General features: G+C 47.0%; 1 protein-coding gene across 6 annotated transcripts in view; it reads right to left on the bottom strand.

Moving 5' to 3' along the window:
* Positions 1 to 17,602, bottom strand: part of FLNB (filamin B) — a 139,105-nt gene that overhangs the window by 37,573 nt on the left and 83,930 nt on the right. For all 6 annotated transcript variants that reach the window (XM_068982281.1, XM_068982280.1, XM_068982279.1 and 3 more), the window contains exons 17-25: positions 16,642 to 16,732; positions 16,201 to 16,370; positions 12,856 to 12,973; positions 9,876 to 10,138; positions 7,827 to 8,424; positions 6,705 to 6,878; positions 5,423 to 5,585; positions 4,344 to 4,504; positions 782 to 949 (exon numbers count right to left, since the gene is read on the bottom strand). In XM_068982281.1, coding sequence (XP_068838382.1) covers positions 782 to 949; positions 4,344 to 4,504; positions 5,423 to 5,585; positions 6,705 to 6,878; positions 7,827 to 8,424; positions 9,876 to 10,138; positions 12,856 to 12,973; positions 16,201 to 16,370; positions 16,642 to 16,732 — 1,906 coding nt within the window. The remainder of the gene's footprint in view (positions 1 to 781; positions 950 to 4,343; positions 4,505 to 5,422; positions 5,586 to 6,704; positions 6,879 to 7,826; positions 8,425 to 9,875; positions 10,139 to 12,855; positions 12,974 to 16,200; positions 16,371 to 16,641; positions 16,733 to 17,602) is intronic.

Raw genomic sequence — 17,602 nt, forward strand, 5'->3', positions numbered from 1 at the left:
CTGAGCTTCAAAGGGCATAACTTTGTGCTGAACCCCATTAAGAAGAAAGTTCCTCTTCAAAGTAGGAAGCCCTTATTCACCACTTCTGTGAAGCCAAGAACACATCATTGAGGGAAAATCCAGATAACTCAAGAGATGAGGCAGAGAACAGCATATTTTTATATGCTGGGAGAGGAAGTGCGATCACCTACCAAAAAAGGTAAATTTCAACACACATCCGCATTTGTCCCCAAAGGGCCTACTCGCCACACCCAACCCAAATTGCTTTCCAGGCTGCAAGAGGGCAGGTCAAACTGCCAAGGAAGCCCATTCCCCAAGAGACCCCTCTCTTGGGAGCTGGGACAATGACAAGGCGGTGTGCCATGTGGGCTAAGTATTGGTCCTTCCCAGAAATCTGGAGTGTGATCCTACATGAGCACCAAGGCAACCTGAAGAAAGTCCCACAAATCCTACTTACGCAATTCTGATAATTTCATATGGGAGAGCCCAAATAGTGCTTGCTTCACACATCACTACTTCAGAAAAAATATATACATAAAATTTTAAAAAGACATTTAGGGTTACATTATTAAATGAGGGGAAAGATAGGCTATTAGAAAAATAACAGGCCTGCCTACTTTTTAAGCACGAACTTCCACTGTTTAGCCAGCACACAGAGCAATAGAGTAATTTAAGAAATTTAAGTTCATGACAAAACTCATAAGTGAACAGCCTGCTCTGGATCAGGCTGCCCCTGTCCTGGGCAGGAGAGCACTGGCAGGAAGGAAGGGTGTGCACCTACCTCGTGGACCCATGACCCTCACTTCCAGAGGGGCCAGGCCAGCCTTGCTGCTGTCCACCGTGAAGGACTGCAAGACGCGAGCTCGGACACCGGAGCCCAGCCCAGGGCCAACGATCTTGACCTTGCTGGGGTCCACAACATCCTTCACAGGAACCCTGAAGGGGCTGCCTAGAAAAGAGGTCACAGGATTCTAAGTACAACCCCCTTAGTGACTGGAGAGCTTGTGTGCACCCAGAACCGCCCTGTTCCCCACTTAGGCTCTCACTGTATCAGCTCCTTCTGCCTTGCTGTGTGCATCCATGTGCACCTACTATGTGCAGGCATGGTGCCAGGTGCTAGGCCCATAGTACTGAACAGCACTCTAAGACTTAGGTAAACAAGTCACTATACCATCATATGTAACACAGACTGGGGCTGTGTACAAGGTATCAGTAGACTCTGAAGGTAATGAATCCAGACTTGTGCCACAACTAAGGTCAGCTCAGTTCAGTTGCTCTGGTGCAGCCAAATAAGAAAAATAATTTTTTTATTTAAGAAAAAAAAGACTATTGAAATTTGCAAAAGGCAGGGAGGTTGAGATTTGAGCAAAACACTAAATACAGAAATAAGAGCTGGGCCAGAACCCTTTAGGGATTCCTCTATCAAGGAAGACCAAGAAAGACCTCCCCAGAGGTCAGCCAGAGACAGGAACCGCAGTGTCCCCAGGACCACACCTCAGGCTGTCAAGTCCTTCACCAAGGAGCAACATTCACCTCTTACAGGAGACCTCAGGCTCCCCGAGACGCCTGGCAAAGTTAACGATGTTAACTGCCATGTAAGTTGAGGTTTCTCTGCTTTGCACCACACAACATTTGTACTTTATAGAATCAAGGGAGGTAAATAACAAAGACCATACAAAGAACCAAGGCTCTGACTTTTTTTTTTTTTTTTTCAATAATAGCCAGGCTTCAATGGCATCTGGTTTTTTCGCTAAATGAAGTAAAACAGCTGACCCTGGCAAAGACAAGCACCATGCTCCATGCTGGAAACAAAAAGGAGTTTTATTTTAAATACAGCTGAGGAATTCAATGCAATGGCAATGAACAAACTTTAAAGCCAATTACCCAGTTAGCCTCCCATGGACGTGGTCTGAACTTAGCAGGAGAGTAGCCAAGATCCAACAAGGTAACTTAAGATCTAGAGTGGTAGATACCAAGCAATCTATGCCACTCTCCTGCTCTGTGATCCAGGCAGACATGACCAATCAATCACAACAGCCTTTCTTCCTCATGCACTTTTTCTAGTCAATCTGGTGGTTGAAACAGTCACCACCAACAGACCACAGCTGGCCCATCAGAGGAAACCAATATGCCACTCTGGGTAAGACAGATACCTTGTTTGTGTCACACCAGGAAAAACCATGCTAATACTTAACCAACCAGAATTCCTATGAAAATAAATTAGAACCAGGGTGTTGAATGTTTCATGGCAGAAACTCTGCATTCTCTTCACTCTGAAGCCTGACACTAAGACAACCAAACAATGCCTTATTGAATGATTCTGTCTGGGAAAAATCTGGGGTCTAGAAGTTGGCATTTGGTTCTGGGAGGCAACAGAGCCTGGAAAATGTAAATTAAAAAAAAAAGAGGCACCATCTACATCCAATGAGAAAATTCCAATCGGGACTCTTGCTGTCGTTATGCTCCAACTCGGCCATTTAAATCTAGCTCGTGAGTCAGCCACAGGGGCCCAACCTCTGATCTGATTCTGCAAGGGGAATTCCAAAGCTGAAGGCACCCAGAAGACCTTCTCAGTAAAGTCAAAATAGTTTTGTTGCTATCAAAACCAGGAGATGCTCATCCCAACTGCTGTCTCCTGGTAGGAGTCACCAGGTCATACCCCTGGTGACAGCCATCCACCCATTCTCAAAGCTCTACTCTCCCATCCCAAGAACTGCACACTTGCAAAGCTCCAAAAGGTCCCCTTGGCTCTGTATTGTCTCGAGCCCGGCTCTCTTTGTAAACACTAGACAAGAAGCTCACAAACAGCAGGAGCTTTGTCTTGTCCATGGCTGAATTCCCCTTGGCAAGTGATTATAGAAATTAAAAACTCTATATTGAAAGAGCTGTAAGGACAAGTTTGAGGAGAAACGTCATTTTAAATGAATTAAGGCTTCAACGATGGCATCACCGACTCGATGGACATGAGTTTGAGCAAGCTCTGGGGTTGGTGATGGATAGGGAAGCTTGGCATGCTTCAGTCCCTAGGGTTTTGCAGAGTCAGGCACAGCTGAGCGACTGCACTGAATTGAAGGCTTCAACAAACACCTGAGTAGAACGAATTTGAGTTGAATGTCAATACTTCCCAATCAGTATGCAAAAGGAGGAGTGATTATGGGTGTGTGTGCATGTTTGCATATGATAACCAGCAAGCAGTCTGGGGACATTCCACCTTCCTGGAAGCCATTCCAGAAATCCAAATGGAGAGCCCTCACCCTGCCCCCTTCCTTGCAGTCTCATCCTGGCTTATGGCCTTCAGAACAAATCACTCACCCAAGGTTTCTCCTGCTCTGACCACACCTGAGACAAGGTGTGCTAGGTCGCTCAGTAATGTCCAACTCTTTGAGACACTATGGATGGTAGCCCACCAGGTTCCTCTGTCTGAGGGGTTCTCCAGGCAAGAATACTGGAGTAGGTTGCCATGCCCTCTTCCACAGGATCTTCCCAGCCCAGGGACTGAACCTTCATCTCTAATTTCTCCTGCATTGACAGGTGGGTTCTTTACCCCTAGAGCCACCTGAGGTAAGCTGACTAAGAGCAACCCTGGAGTCCATGTCTTGTATCCACACCATACACACTCATCTAACCCTTCTGGCTGGGTGCTGGGTGGCAACCACTTCACTGAATAAACAGAACTAGAATCTATGAAGATTCCTTGGCCGGAGCATGGAAGTTAGCGAGCTCTTCACTTTTTAAAATGTCTCAATCATTTATAGCAGTGTTTCTCAGCTACAGGTGATGCTGTCCCCTTGCATGTTTATGACATCTGGAGACATTTTTGGTGGTCACAACATGAAATACAGAAATACCATGTAATGAACAGGAAATTATTAAATTATTCCTATTTTTCACAGTAAGTGTCCATATTTCATCATTAAATAGAAATTTATGTATAAAAATTTGAGTTTGTGTGTCTTTATCAGCTACCAGGACTGTCAACGGAAGAAAGAAAACAAGATGTGTATAAGATGAGTAAGAACTAACCACAAAATAAACTGGAAATTTTCAACTTTGTGAAGAATCAGCTTTTCTTTAAGATCTAGGTCCTTCAACATTGTGAACACCCATGTTGTTCAGCCAAAACTAAATTTTCAGTCAAAACTCTAAGCCAATGTTTTTTGCCCTATTACTGGTCCTCTTGGGAATTGAAATATTCTTGGAAATGCAGCTTGAAGGAAAATTCTTCCTTTGCAGCTCCTTTACATATCAGACATTTTTTCCTATTCAGAGAGATAAGCTAAATCAAACGTGCTTTCGTGCAAAAATCATTTCTCCTTTGGGCTCCCCTCAGAAGGACAGCTTACCAGGAATGTGGGCACCTCCATATGTGATATTCACGTCGTAATCTCCCGGAGCAAAGGGAACGTACTCTGCACTGCAGCTGCCATCTTTGTTGTCTCGGCAGTTTATCTTTGACTCGGACGGTCCCTCCACAGTTATGCCGAGACCCCCAATTCCTGCCCCTCTGCGAAGTGTGAGAAATAAGGCCAAGTTGTACTAGAAGTTCACGCCAGTCTGCTTACTGCCAAAATTCACGTAAGTCCCTCTAGAAACTATCCAACCTAGCCAACTGGACTCAACTACTGTGATACCTCTCAGAGTGTAATATAAATAAAAACAGCTTTCACCCCTCCTTTCCAACACTTACCCTTCATTTTTTTATCTTATCTAATTGTATTGGCTGGGAATGAAAGGACAATTCTGGTATGTGACTTGTGACCAGTTTTAATAGGAATACTTCTAATATTTCACTTATATGATATCAGCTCTACATTTCTGAATTATCAAGTTAATGAGCTTCTATCTAGGCCTGTTTTGCTCAGCAGTTTTATGACTATTATCAACAGCTTTTTGGTGCTTTTAAAAGCATACCTGGTCTTCCTCTGTAATAGAAGTCTCTACAGAGGAAAATGCCTCACAAATCATGAAATAAAAAGCCTCTCAGAAGTTGGGAAATCATAAGTAAGAACTTACTTACAAAACAGAAAGAGACCCACAGACTTATAAAACAAACTTATGGTTGCTTGGGGGAATGGGTAGTTTGGGAAGATCACGTACACACTGCTATATTTAAAATAGAAAACCAACAAGGACCTATTGTGTAGCACACGGAACTCTGTTCAGTGTAATATGGAAGCCTGGATAGAAGGAGGTTTGGGAGAGAATAGGTTCGTATATACATATGGCTGAGTCCCTTTGCTGTTCACCTAAAACTAACACAACATTGTTAATCAGCTATACCCCAACACAAAAGAAAAAGTTCAAAAGAAAAAAAAGAGTTGGGAAACCATGATATACCTATAAAACGTTTTGAGAGCACTTAAAATACCTAGGGCTACTCTCGTTTTACAGAGTCAACACACGAATCCAGGCCTTTGCTTACCTGGTAACCACCGTGAAGACGTTGGGCTTGTTGGTGAAAGCCTCCTTCAATCCAGGTCCTTGAGCTTGAACCCGAGAAGGCTGGCAGCCTTCGGTCACAGCCACTTTAAAGGGACTATTTGGGACAGGCACGTCATCGTAGGTTACCTCCACTACATGGAGGCCTGTTCAATACAACACAGAAAAATTTACTTGCACAAGAGCCACTTGTTTGCAGAAAATAGCACTCTAGCATTCAAGTCTATGTGCTACCTCAAGCTATTCAGAAAGGACAGGTTAAACAAATAGCAATGCTGGTATGATTTGAGTTTAAAAAATACAAACTGTTTATGCTTTTGTTCACTTGGCAATCACATGCCAACCCCATTTCCTAACACACACACAAGGCCTGTCCAAGCAAATATCCCTAAGTTTATTTTCAAGACAGTCATTGTAAACACACCATCTTCATATGGCAAAATACCCAGTCACTAATCAAAAGACAAAGGAAAGCCATAAAATAGAAAAGTATTCACGAAAAGAGACCAAAAATATCTACTCCATAATGTCCAGGGATTACATACACAGGGAATGAGGACATATGCTGCTTATATTTTTTATGATTTTATGATTTATCAAAAATTTTAATAATTCCTAATATTAAGAAAAAAGCTGGACTTCCCTAGAGGTGCAGTGTATATGAATCTGCCTGCTGATGCAGGGGGCTAGGGTTTGATCTCTGGTCTGGGAAGATTCCACATGACAAGAAGCAATTAAGCCCATGTGCCACTACTGAGCCCACAGTTGAGAGTCCGCAGGCCACAACTACTGATCCCGTCTGCTCCAGCTACTGAAACCCACATGCCTCGAGCCCATGCTCCTCAACAATGAAACCACTGCAATAAGAAGAGTAACCCTTGCTCGCCACAATTAGAGAAAGCCCACTCAAAGAAAGCAACGAAGACCCAGCACAGCGAAACAATAAATAAATTTTAGAAAGAAAGAATCATGTTAAGGAATTGCACAAATGAGCAACATGCCACGACATCACCCCATAACCTGCTCAGATGAGTCTGAGGCTAAAGTCAGCCCAACTGTTGTTACACAACAGAGCCTAAAAACACCAGGCCCCAAGCAGGCAGAGGGCTCTGTTGGGGAGGCAGGTTTCCACGTTCCCCAGTCACTGTGCCCATACTTCTGCTGAGGCAGGCAAAGCACAGGGGGGCAGGACTTAGCACCAGTCACCAGGAGAGGCGGTCTAGCACAGCTCTAAGCAAGAGTCGTGTTCCAAGAAGACAACTCACCTTTCTCGAAGGGCGTGTATTCCACCTGGTAGGTCCCATCAGCATTGTCTGTGACGAAACACTCCGTGGAGGCTCCAGAGGGGTTGGCAATGTGGGCCTTGATGTGGTCGCCTCCGACCTGTGTCAGGGGCCGCGAGTCCACCGTGAAATCGGTGGTGGCTTCACGAAACACATCTGTAGAACAATCACACAGGTAAGAATGTCACCAGCTGGGACTTCCCTGGTGCTCCAGTGGCTAAGACTCCAAGCTCCCAATCCAGGGGCCCGGGTTCCAACCCTTGTCAGGGAACTGGATCCTCTGTGGCACAACTAAAGATCTCACATTCTGCATGCTGCCACGAAGACCCAGCACAGCCATACAAATAAATTTTAAAAAATATTTTTTAAAAAGAATGAATATCTTGGACAGAGGCTGTCTCAGCAGTCCAGTGATTAAGAGTCTGAGCTTCTTAGGCTCGGGCTGGACCCTTGGTCAGGGAACTAAGATCCCACATGTGTGGTGTGGCCAAAAAGGAAAAAGACAGAAAGAATGTAGCTAACACCTCATATTCGGCAGCAAACCCTAGAGGCATGGTTCTCAGCACTTTATTCCAGTTTCAACGAATGCCAAGACAACCAGTTTCTTTGTCTCAGAATCAGGAATATTAATGCCCGGCCCCGAACCTTCAATCTCCCTGGCAAAAGATGATTCTTCCAGGGTAGGCTCCCCAAGTAACAACATAACCGCCTGCCCACTTCTTGAGAGAAACGTGAGATTCAGGACAGCTCAAAGGGTGAAGACAGCAAGGGTGGTATCAGCCAGCAGCACATTTAAACCTTTCTCAGGTAAGTGCCAAAAATGCAATATGTTCTGTATCCACATTTGAAAGGAAAAAAATCATGATCTCTAGCTTTGCCAGAAAGATAAAAGGCAGGGGAAATCTGCTGCCAGTGCCGGGATTGTGAAGAAAGGGGGGCCGGGCAGCAGAAACATGACACACTAACCCCTCCGCACTGGTCTCCTTTGCCACTTGCTGATGCAGAGACCACGGGTGAGTTTTCTGCTACCTGGCCTGATCTCTGCAGACATTTGAGTTTGCAGCCCTGACTTTGGTGGCCTCCTCCTTTTTCCATGAAACCTACCTTTTCCTTCTATTCCTGGCCCAAAGACTTTGACCCTGCTGGTGTCCACGGCGGGCTCCACCTTGACCCTGGTGGGGAAGTGCGGCACCAGCTCCCCGCCGTACTTCATGGTCAGCGTGTACATGCCGGCCGTCAGGGGCACGTAGGTCACCGCGTAGGTACCATCTTTGTTGTTCTCGATACAGACTTCGGCTTTTGCCCCTGAGTCCGAGACAGCTTCCAGGCCCAGGGTCCCTGGCCCGGCTTCCGTACAGTCCACGCTGAGCAGCCCGGCCTCGCCCACCTTCCCATGCTCAAGGCCCGGGCCAGACGCCACGACTTTGGAGGGGTCAAAGGGCATTTCAATGTCAGCTTTGAAGGGAGAGCCAGGTATGTGGACTTCTTCGAAGAGAATGTTGACAAAGTACTCCCCGGGCTTTGTCGGGAGGTAGGAGACGGAGCAGGTCCCATCGCCGTTGTCCGAGCATTCAATTTTGGCCTCGCATGGGCCTTCTACGGTTAGGCCAAGACCTCCAGTTCCAGCTCCTTTGGTGTCGATGGTGAACTCGGCAGGCTTGCCCACAAGACCACCTTTGAGGCCAGGACCATGGGCCTTCACCTGTTTGAACACAGAATAAAAGTCAGACTTGGCTTTATGCTGGTGTTGGCCACTCAGCAAGCCCTGCTTTCAACAGCCAAGCCTGCACTCAGCACTCAACTGCCCTTGGATGAAGTTGTCCTTCTCCCTGGGGACTAATGTGTCACACTCGCTCACCCACAGTGCCAAGTCACAGCCATGTTTCATTCAGTGGATGCTGAAACGGCTGACAAAGGGAGACCTGCCTGTGAACCCACTCAGCGCAGATGGGCCCGGCAAAGGCGTGGTCCCCTCCGTCCTGCCAGCCTCGCCTGCAGTGCCGGAGCTGGACACCTAGCATCCAGCCCAACAAACGCACTCGTTTCCTGGGCTGAGCACTCGCTGAATGGCTTTCATGGATTTCACTGTGGCTTCAGCTGCTACACCTTCCTCAACAAATTCAACCTAATAAAAAACTGAACTGTAATGGTGGATACATGTCATCATATGCTTGTCCAAACCCACAGACTATAACACCAACCCTAACATAAACTACAGACTTTGGGTGACTACGATGTTCGCATGGATTCATCCACTCTAACAGTTGTAGCAGCCTGGGAAGGATGGTGACCATGGGGAGGTTACATATGTGGGGCGAGGAGAATCTCTGTGCCGCCCTCTCAATATTACCATGAATCTAAAATTGCTCTAAAGAATAAAGTCATATTTAAAAAAGAAAAGAAGAACATAAAAAAAATGCTTTTAAAAGAGGGAGCGAATGGGGCTTTCATGTGAGATTCAACAAATGAGACACTTTTATAGGCTTCACGCCATGCAGAACACTGGAAATACTTTGGAACCTTTGACTCAGGGCCACAAGGAAGAAATGATAATGAGAAGAATCTACTTTTCTTTGTCTTAGCCAAGTTTCATTATAATAGCTTGTGTAGGATGAGCTCATTGCATGTGCCAGACGCCAGACTGAGGCCTCCACACCCACCATCTGACCTCACCCTGAAGGCCCACTTTGCAGGGCGTACCGTTATAATGCTGATAAATGAAGGACAGGAGTCCCTCACCAAAGGTTCACAGCCAGAGCGAGAGCAGGAGCAGGACTAGGACCCACCTTCGCACAGGACCTTTCACGCTGGATTACAGGAGACAGAGCTTCTATCAGTCACTGAGAACTGACTTATGGGCTTGTTTTCTTTTTTGTTAATCGTTTTAGTGCAGTTTAATTTAATGGGCATTTTGTCTCTCTTTTTTGGTGGAGGAGGTGGGGCGGGGCCATGCAGCATCTTAGTTCCCTGACCATGGATTGAACCTGCACCCACTGAGGGCAAAAAGTCTTAACCCCTGGGCCACTAGGAAAAACCTAGAACTGCTTTTGACTACAAAACAATTTTCTAAGGGCTTTCACCAAGTGGAACTGAAGAAGGACTGTTACATCTGCTGAGAGATGACACGTTCTGGAACAGAAATGAAAAACTGACCTTGGTGGGATCAGGTGGCAGCGAGGCCTCCACCATGTAAGGGCTTCCGGGCACAGGATGTCCATCATAGGTCAAGTCGATGGCATACAGCCCTTCCTCCCGTGGGATGAACTTGGCTGTGCTGCTCTCCCGGCCTGCCCCAGGTGCCACCAGACAAGGCACAACCTTCCTTGAGGGGCTTAGGATCGTCACGTCCAGCTTCCCCTGGCCTCCTGCTCCCCTGGTGTCCACGGCGAACTCCTGGTCCTTCCCAACTTCGACTCCTGCAAAGAGAAACAAGCCAGAGGGATGAGCTGACCCTGCAGGAAAACCACTGCTGAGAGCAGAGATGGTTCCTTGGACACAGAATGTTTTCTCAGCTTCTGCAACAAACGTTGGTTGACTCAGGATGAGAGGCAAGACTGAATATGAATAATCAGCATTCTAGCCTCAATAATAACCAGTACAAGAAGATGAGGTAACCACTGATGGTAATGACAGTCATCATTCACTGAATGCATTTTATATACCAGGCATGAGGACAGCATATCATCTCTTTTAATTTTCATCACAACCCTGCAGTGTATGTATTAGTAACCAAAGAATTTAACAGATAGGGAAACTGAGACCTGGGGGGCAGGGGGTGTGAAGTGAGTTGTCTGGGGTACCTATCTCACAGCCCACAAAGCTGGGACACTGATCTAAATTGACTTGGCCCCAGGATCTGCAGTCAGTTATAACCTGATTCTGTTGCCGCTTCTCTGCCTACTTTCATTATTAACTTTGCATCAAAACACTCTCAGAAGCCAATGTTTTATTTACTGGTTCTTGGCAGCAAATTCCATTCTACAGCCAAAGAAGGCAGAAGTCACAGAGCTGGCCAACGCAGAGGCACTGAAGCAAGTCCTGAGAAGTGACTCTCTGTACTGTGCTGATACTTGAAAAGTATTTGCAAAGCAGGGCCACAAAACACCCATGTGTTCCATTTGACAATAACAAGGAAGGGACTTTGAATCAAAACAAAAGCACTGGGCGCCCAGGGCCCCTAGCACAACCCAGGGAAGTCCTGACTGGGGCAACACAGGGCATGCCAAGATGAATGGTATCAAGCCACAAACAAAGAGGCCTCAGAGAGCCACATCCCAAAGATTCTTTCTAATTGGCTTCGTTCTCATCCTAGTCTGAGTCAAAATCCTCAGTGTCTTGGAGAAAGGAGTACCAAGGGGACACATGAAGGATTAGACAGTGGCTGCTCCCCAGGGACAAAGTGAAGTTGCTCAGTTGTGTCCGACTCTTTGTGACCTTGTAGACTGTAGCCCACCAGGCTCCTCCGTCGATGGGATTCTCCAGGCAAGAATACTGGAGTGGGTTGTCATTTCCTTCTCCATGGGACAAAGCTCTTGCTTCAGAGCCCCTGGATCTGGGAGCTGGCCTCACTCACAATTTGTACATTTGGGTCACAGCACCCTGAAGGTGCTCTCCAAGCATTCTCCCAAAACCTGGAGAAACCCTCATAAGCACAAGAATGCTGTCCTATGGGTGTATACGGAGCCCCACGTGACCCTGAAACTAGGAAAACACATGCCACTGAAATGCAGCCAGGCTGGGGCCACACCGACAAAAGGATCGAGGTATGAAAGTTCTTCAAGATACACTGATGCAAAAACGGAAGCTGAAGATATGCAGACATCTCAGGGCAACTTTACTGCTAAGTAAATGTTGCTAAACATTTTCTGTTGGCAGTTCAGTACAGATGCATCAGGTGGCCAAAGTATTGGAGCTTCAGCTTCAACATTAGTCCTTCCAATGAACATCCAGGACTGATCTCCTTTAGGATGGACTGGTTGGATCTCCTTGCAGTCCAAGGGACTCTCAAGAGTCTTCTCCAACACCACAGTTCAAAAGCATCAATTCTTCAGCACTCAGCTTTCTTTATAGTCCAACACTCATATCCATACATGACCACTGGAAAAACCATTGCCTTGACTAGATGGACCTTTGTGGACAAAGTAATGTCTCAGCTTTTTAATATGCTGTTTAAGTTGGTCATAACTTGCCTTCCAAGTAGTAAGTGTCTTTTAATTTCATGGCTGCAATCACCATCTGCAGTGATTTTGGAGCCCAGAAAAATAAAGTCAGCCACTGTTTCCCCATCTATTTCCCAGGAAGTGATGGGACCGGATGCCATGATCTTCGTTTTCTGAATGTTGAGCTTTAAGCCAACTTTTTCACTCTCCTCTTTCACTTTCACCAAGAGGCTCTTTAGTTCTTCTTCACTTTCTGCCATAAGGGTGGTGTCATCTGCATATCTGAGGTTATTGATATTTCTCCTGGCAATCTTGATTCCAGCGTGTGCTTCCTCCAGCCCAGCGTTTCTCATGATGTGCTCTGTGAAGCTGAGCGAGCAGCAGATCAGTGCCTCTATGATGCTATTCTCTTTACTTGATCATTGATTCATGGAGTTTCATTGAGTGAAATGAGCTTGTACTAACAAGATCTCTAACAAAGTAAAGGAACATCTGGATGGGAACAGGGAGATCCATCAGAGTTGTGGTTTCTGAGTGCCTGGGAATTGGTTTTTACGCTCAACTGTTGACCCTAAGGTGGATTCAGTGGTCAAGAACAGTTGGTACAATAGACATTTACCAGAAAGCGGCATGCCTCCAATTCTCCTTGTCATGAAAACCTTCCCTGTGAGGCCAGCAGTTACTGAGGGCGGCCTCTGAGTCAGCTCCTGAATTACTGGCTCCTTTAATTCTCACAATAGGCCTGTGAGTCTTCTTCACCCACCTCCACAGAACAAAGGAGAAAAGGGAGGCTTAGTGAGGTGAAGGGACAGGCAGGGTCACAGAGCTACTCCACAGCACGGCCCTAATTCAATCACGAGTCTGCTTGACTGCTGTCTCATATGGCAGAATTTGCTCCTCTGTGAATTGTCTTTTGAAGGGACTCTGACTGCTCTTCAGTGACCTGTCTCCCCCTCCACTCCTGACATACTTACTGTTTTCCAGTCCATTAATTTTTATCCTGCTCAGATCCAGCGGAGCAGCCACACCCACGGTGAATGGGCTTTTGGGGATAGGGTCGCCACCATATGTAACCAGAACCTGCATGTTGCCCTGGAACAAGAGAGAAAACCAAGGACACGTGTGGGTACCAACAGACTCACTTGATGTTTCAACCTGCCTTCCAGGATTTTCATTCTTCCCAGAGATGCAGGGTATGTAACCCCAGCAGATTTATAAGGTATCTCAGATATACCTAAGTTTTTAGCCCCATGGCAAGAATGACATAGAAATCAGCCAGAATAAAAAAAAAAAAAGCAACTATCAACAAGAGGGACAGCTTCAAGAGTATACCACTGAGCTGTGCTTTTAAGCATTTCCTCAGTTCCATCTGAGAATGGTGCTAAGAGGTGGTCACCATTTTTCCAGGAAATAAAACTACAGCTCAGGGAGGTGAACTCACTTGTCCTAAGTGTGAGCCAGGCCTCACACCTGTGGCAGCTGAACCTGAATCCCCGAAGCTCTGCCACACAAGCTCCTCATCGAACTCATGCCCAGCCCAGCCAAGGGCAAGGCAGGGGTTGCCTGGGGCCCTCTAACTGAACAAAATCTTTCTTTCCCATGACCTGGGATTTCAGGCCACTAGGCTATAAAAATGAATTTGCAAGAGTTCGCCTGGGGCTGTTCTGAGACCCCCTGCACAGTATGGAAACTCCCACAACGATGTCAAGGAGAGAAGAGCTGCCAGTGAGAAGGCAGACTGTGCCTACGGGCTCAACAGGCACCCCGCCAGCAGTACTGTGGCCGAGGAGGCACGGCCAGTCCTGGCCCACTCACTGCTGGCTTCTTCTCGTCATGGTCGGCTGAGTGCCTCCATCCACACCAAGGCCCCATGAAAACCCACAGCTGTCTCACTGGATTAAGGTTGTCCTCACCCTCAAACATCTGGGTATCACGTTAGAGGACGTGGGAGAGGAAGAAGCAAGGGGGAAGGAAGGATGAATCGCCAGAGGGCTCGCTGGAATCCAGCCCCCACTGAAAGCTGTCACGGATGGAGTTTTAAAAGGGTGTAGCTTTTGACTTATGGAATATTTTCTTATACTCCTTTTGTAATAAAGAAGCAGGGAGAAGCCAAGATAAGAATGAGGTGCCTCTATGAAAGAGGGAGTATTGACTTTCTAGGATGGATTCTGCACAAAACCCTGCTCCAAGAGTGTCACATCTCAAGGCTCCCCTGGTGGCCCAGTGGCCAAGACTGCGCTCCCAATGCAGGGGGCCTGGGTTTGAATCGAGGAACTAGATTCCCATATGCCTCAACTAAGAGTTCTCAGGCTGCAATAGGATCCTGCATGCCACAACTAGGGATTCCCTGGAGGCTCAGTGGTAAAGAATCCACCTGCCAATGAAGGAGACGTGGGTCCCATCCCTGGGCTGGGAAGATCCCCTGGAGAAGGAAATGGCAACTCACTCCAATATTCTTGCTTGGGACATCCCATGGACAAAGGACCCTCACGGGCTACAGTCTACAGCGTCAGAGTCAAACACGACTTTGTGACTAAACAACGAAGACCCAGCACAACCAAAAATAAATAAATAAATAAATAAAATATATACATATATATATTACCAATAGGGCGTTGGGTCCAAAAGTCCTTTGTGAGAGGGCAAGTCAAAACCTGAAGCTGCCCTGACATCTGCTACTTACCCACTTTCCAGCAGCTCAGCCGAAACCCAACAAGGCTTATAGATACAGGATCGAGTCTCAGAATGTTTTTAGAAGAACCTATGATCTTGTGATCTTGACCAGTGAGCATGGCCATGTATGTTCTCCTCAGGAATGTGGAGAACTGAAAACAAAGATGCTATCAAGCTGGGGTAGCCAGTGCTAAGGCTTCCATCAGCCCTGATAAGCATCAGCAGGAAAACAATGACCTACACAGCACTGAGTGTCCTAATGAGAAAATGGCATTCACCTATGAGAGCTTCCCTTTTACAATTACTAATAACGAATCCTCGTGAGGACAGAAAGAAACCATAGGGAGCATCCAGGGCAATGGACGTTCCAAAATCCTTTCTGGGGGTGCAAGTCAAAACCTGTCCTGATGTCGGCAACTTAATTTCTAGGAGCTCTGCCGAAACACAAAAAGGCATATAGACACAGGGTCTGAAAGAAGCAGACATGGGGATGAAAGGCCACACAAAAACCTGCCCTAGAGAACCTCGCACCGCCAGGGCAGTTCTCATAGGAAAGATTCCATCTCCACGGATGTGTAGCCCCCAGTGCAGGGGGACACCCACACCATTCCCTCATTCTGCCCCACTGCACTCCAGCGAGGTCCTCACTGACAAGGCCTGGGGTAGGAGTGATGCTTCTCAGTGCTTTGGCAGAAAACATTGCCCTGTCTCTCTTACAAATGGCTTTTCTCACACAGGGGGGGTTCTGCTTGAAGAATGAAGGGGGACTGCCCTGGTGACCCAGTGGCTAAGAGTTCACACTTCCACTGCGGCGTGTGTGGGTTTAACCCCTGGTTGGGGAACAAAGATCCCGCATGTCAGACTGTGTGGCCAAAAAATAATAGTAATCATTGTTAAAAATTGTTTTGAAAAATGAAGGATTCTCAGAGGTTTGGAGTGACTGTTTAAAACACTAGGCAGAAGTAGCGGAATCTAGTTTTTTCTACAGGAGTATATGCTCCACAGACCCTAGAGGTGTAGGCATGAATCAAAACAAAATTTTAAACAAGTAGGCAAAAATTCATACAGAGAGGTAGATTTGCAGGCCCTTATTGTCGAGGACAAACAGCAAAGCATGTGGCATGACAAAATACTGTCTGTATTCCTCTATTTTGTAAAAGGGAGGAATTTAGAGCTTGAAGTACCGCTTCAGGATTGAGGGACTAAAAGCTCTTTGAGAAAGACCCCACTGTACCCCCTTGTAAAGAAGGGTGAGGTAAGGCAAAAGAACCAGCAAGGATAAACAGAGGTGTGGCAATTCTTTCCCTCTGAGTAACTAACAAAAGACTCAAAGGCAGCTGGTAAGGAGGGGAGAATGTCTATGAGAGAGGCAGACACTAGGTCCAATTTTAAGAGCTCAGCATTTCTCTGCTAAAACCCAGAATGGAGGCGGGAAATTGGGGTGGGGAGGGACGGCAAGCATCCTGCCAGTGCTTGGGGAAGCCTCCCGGCCCTCCTGGTAGAACCAGCCAGGTTTTGTGTCGGCGTTCCTAGAGAGGTTCACAAGGAAAGGGTGAATCTCTTCCTCTCACACAGGAGCCCAGATCTGAGCTGAGATTATCCCCTGGTGTCCAAACTGACCCAGCCCAGGCAGGCAGGGGCCCTACCTGCTGGGTGGGTGTGTATTTAACGGTGTGAGAGTAGTCATAGTTATCGATGATATCCAGATCCTTCACGGCATCGCCAGGGCCAGGGCTGCTGAACTGCACGTTGAGTGGGGCCTTTCCGGCCCCCTTGGTGTAGACAGTGAAGTGGGTGGGTTTCCCGTTTTCCACACCTGGGAGGAGACAGTGAAAGGAGGAGACAGGCTCAGCCGGAGGAGTTTCACTTTTAGAACCAGTCTGACAGGTTCATCAGCAGCAGCTTCCAGAAGGCAGGAGGTGGAGACAGGGGCTGGCGCTCGGCCACACCAGAAGCTCAGCTGAGCGCAGCCTCTGCTGAACTGAAGCCCAGACAGGGTGCCTGCTGTAGGGGAGGCAGGTCACTTCCGGCCCTGGGCCCACTGGGCCCACTGCTTCCAGGGTGAGCTCGCGCACACACCCTCTTACCTGCTTTGCTGAGCCCCGGGCCTTCTGCCTTCACTTTGCTGGCGTCGTGGGAAGGGTCGACCTTGACTCTGAAAGGGCTGGTGGGGATTTCCTGTAGCAGAGATACAGTATCAGGAGGAAAGTCCCTGAAGCCATTGCCTGAGCTTAAACTTCTGCCCAAAGCAAAGAGGGAGACCTCAGCACTTCCAGCCTAGCGGGTGGTGAGTAACTTCTGAGTAACAATCGGTCAAGGCGTTACATGCTAGCATCAGGTAAGGGCCATCAGTGGTCACTCATGAATCCCTGGATCGCTGACCTCACAGTTAAAGGGCCTGAGTGTCCAAAAACTACCCTGACAACTCTCAGCCTTTAATACCAAATGCTGAGTACTTTTAGGATGCAAAAACACTACCAAGAATAAAACCTCAAACAACAATACATGGGATCGGAGGAAGGAAATGTCCTTCAAGGACAGCAGAGAGCTAGGGTTTGAGGAATGCAAGGAACTGATTAGCGAGGCACTGACTGTAATGCTTCCAAAAGAATCCTGCAGGGACTTCCCTTGTGGTCCAGTGGTTAAGACTATGCTTCCACTGCAGGTGTCAATGGCTTTGCTCCCTGGTTGGGCAACTATGATGCCAAATGCCAAGTTTCCTGGCAAAATATTTTTTAAAAAATAATAAATCAGATATTAGGAAAAAAAAAAACCTTGCTATAAAGGCAGGATAGGTCAAATGAATGAAGTCAACTCAAGACCAATATTTGAGGCATGGAGCTTTCTCCTGAGGTCCCTATGTTTATGTAAGATGCATCTGAATCAACAAGATTCCGTGGTTCCTAAAATGGGTACTGCACCTCCTGGTCTCCATTATCACATGTAAATATGAACCCTATTTGAAACTTCTAAACTCTTCTTCCTATAAAGGCTGAGGCCAAGGTCATTGTTTCAAAGACAATGAAGTAGAATACAATCTAGAAATTC

Source organism: Capricornis sumatraensis, chromosome 10 (genome assembly GCF_032405125.1).
Source record: "Capricornis sumatraensis isolate serow.1 chromosome 10, serow.2, whole genome shotgun sequence".
Lineage (NCBI taxonomy): Eukaryota > Metazoa > Chordata > Mammalia > Artiodactyla > Bovidae > Capricornis > Capricornis sumatraensis.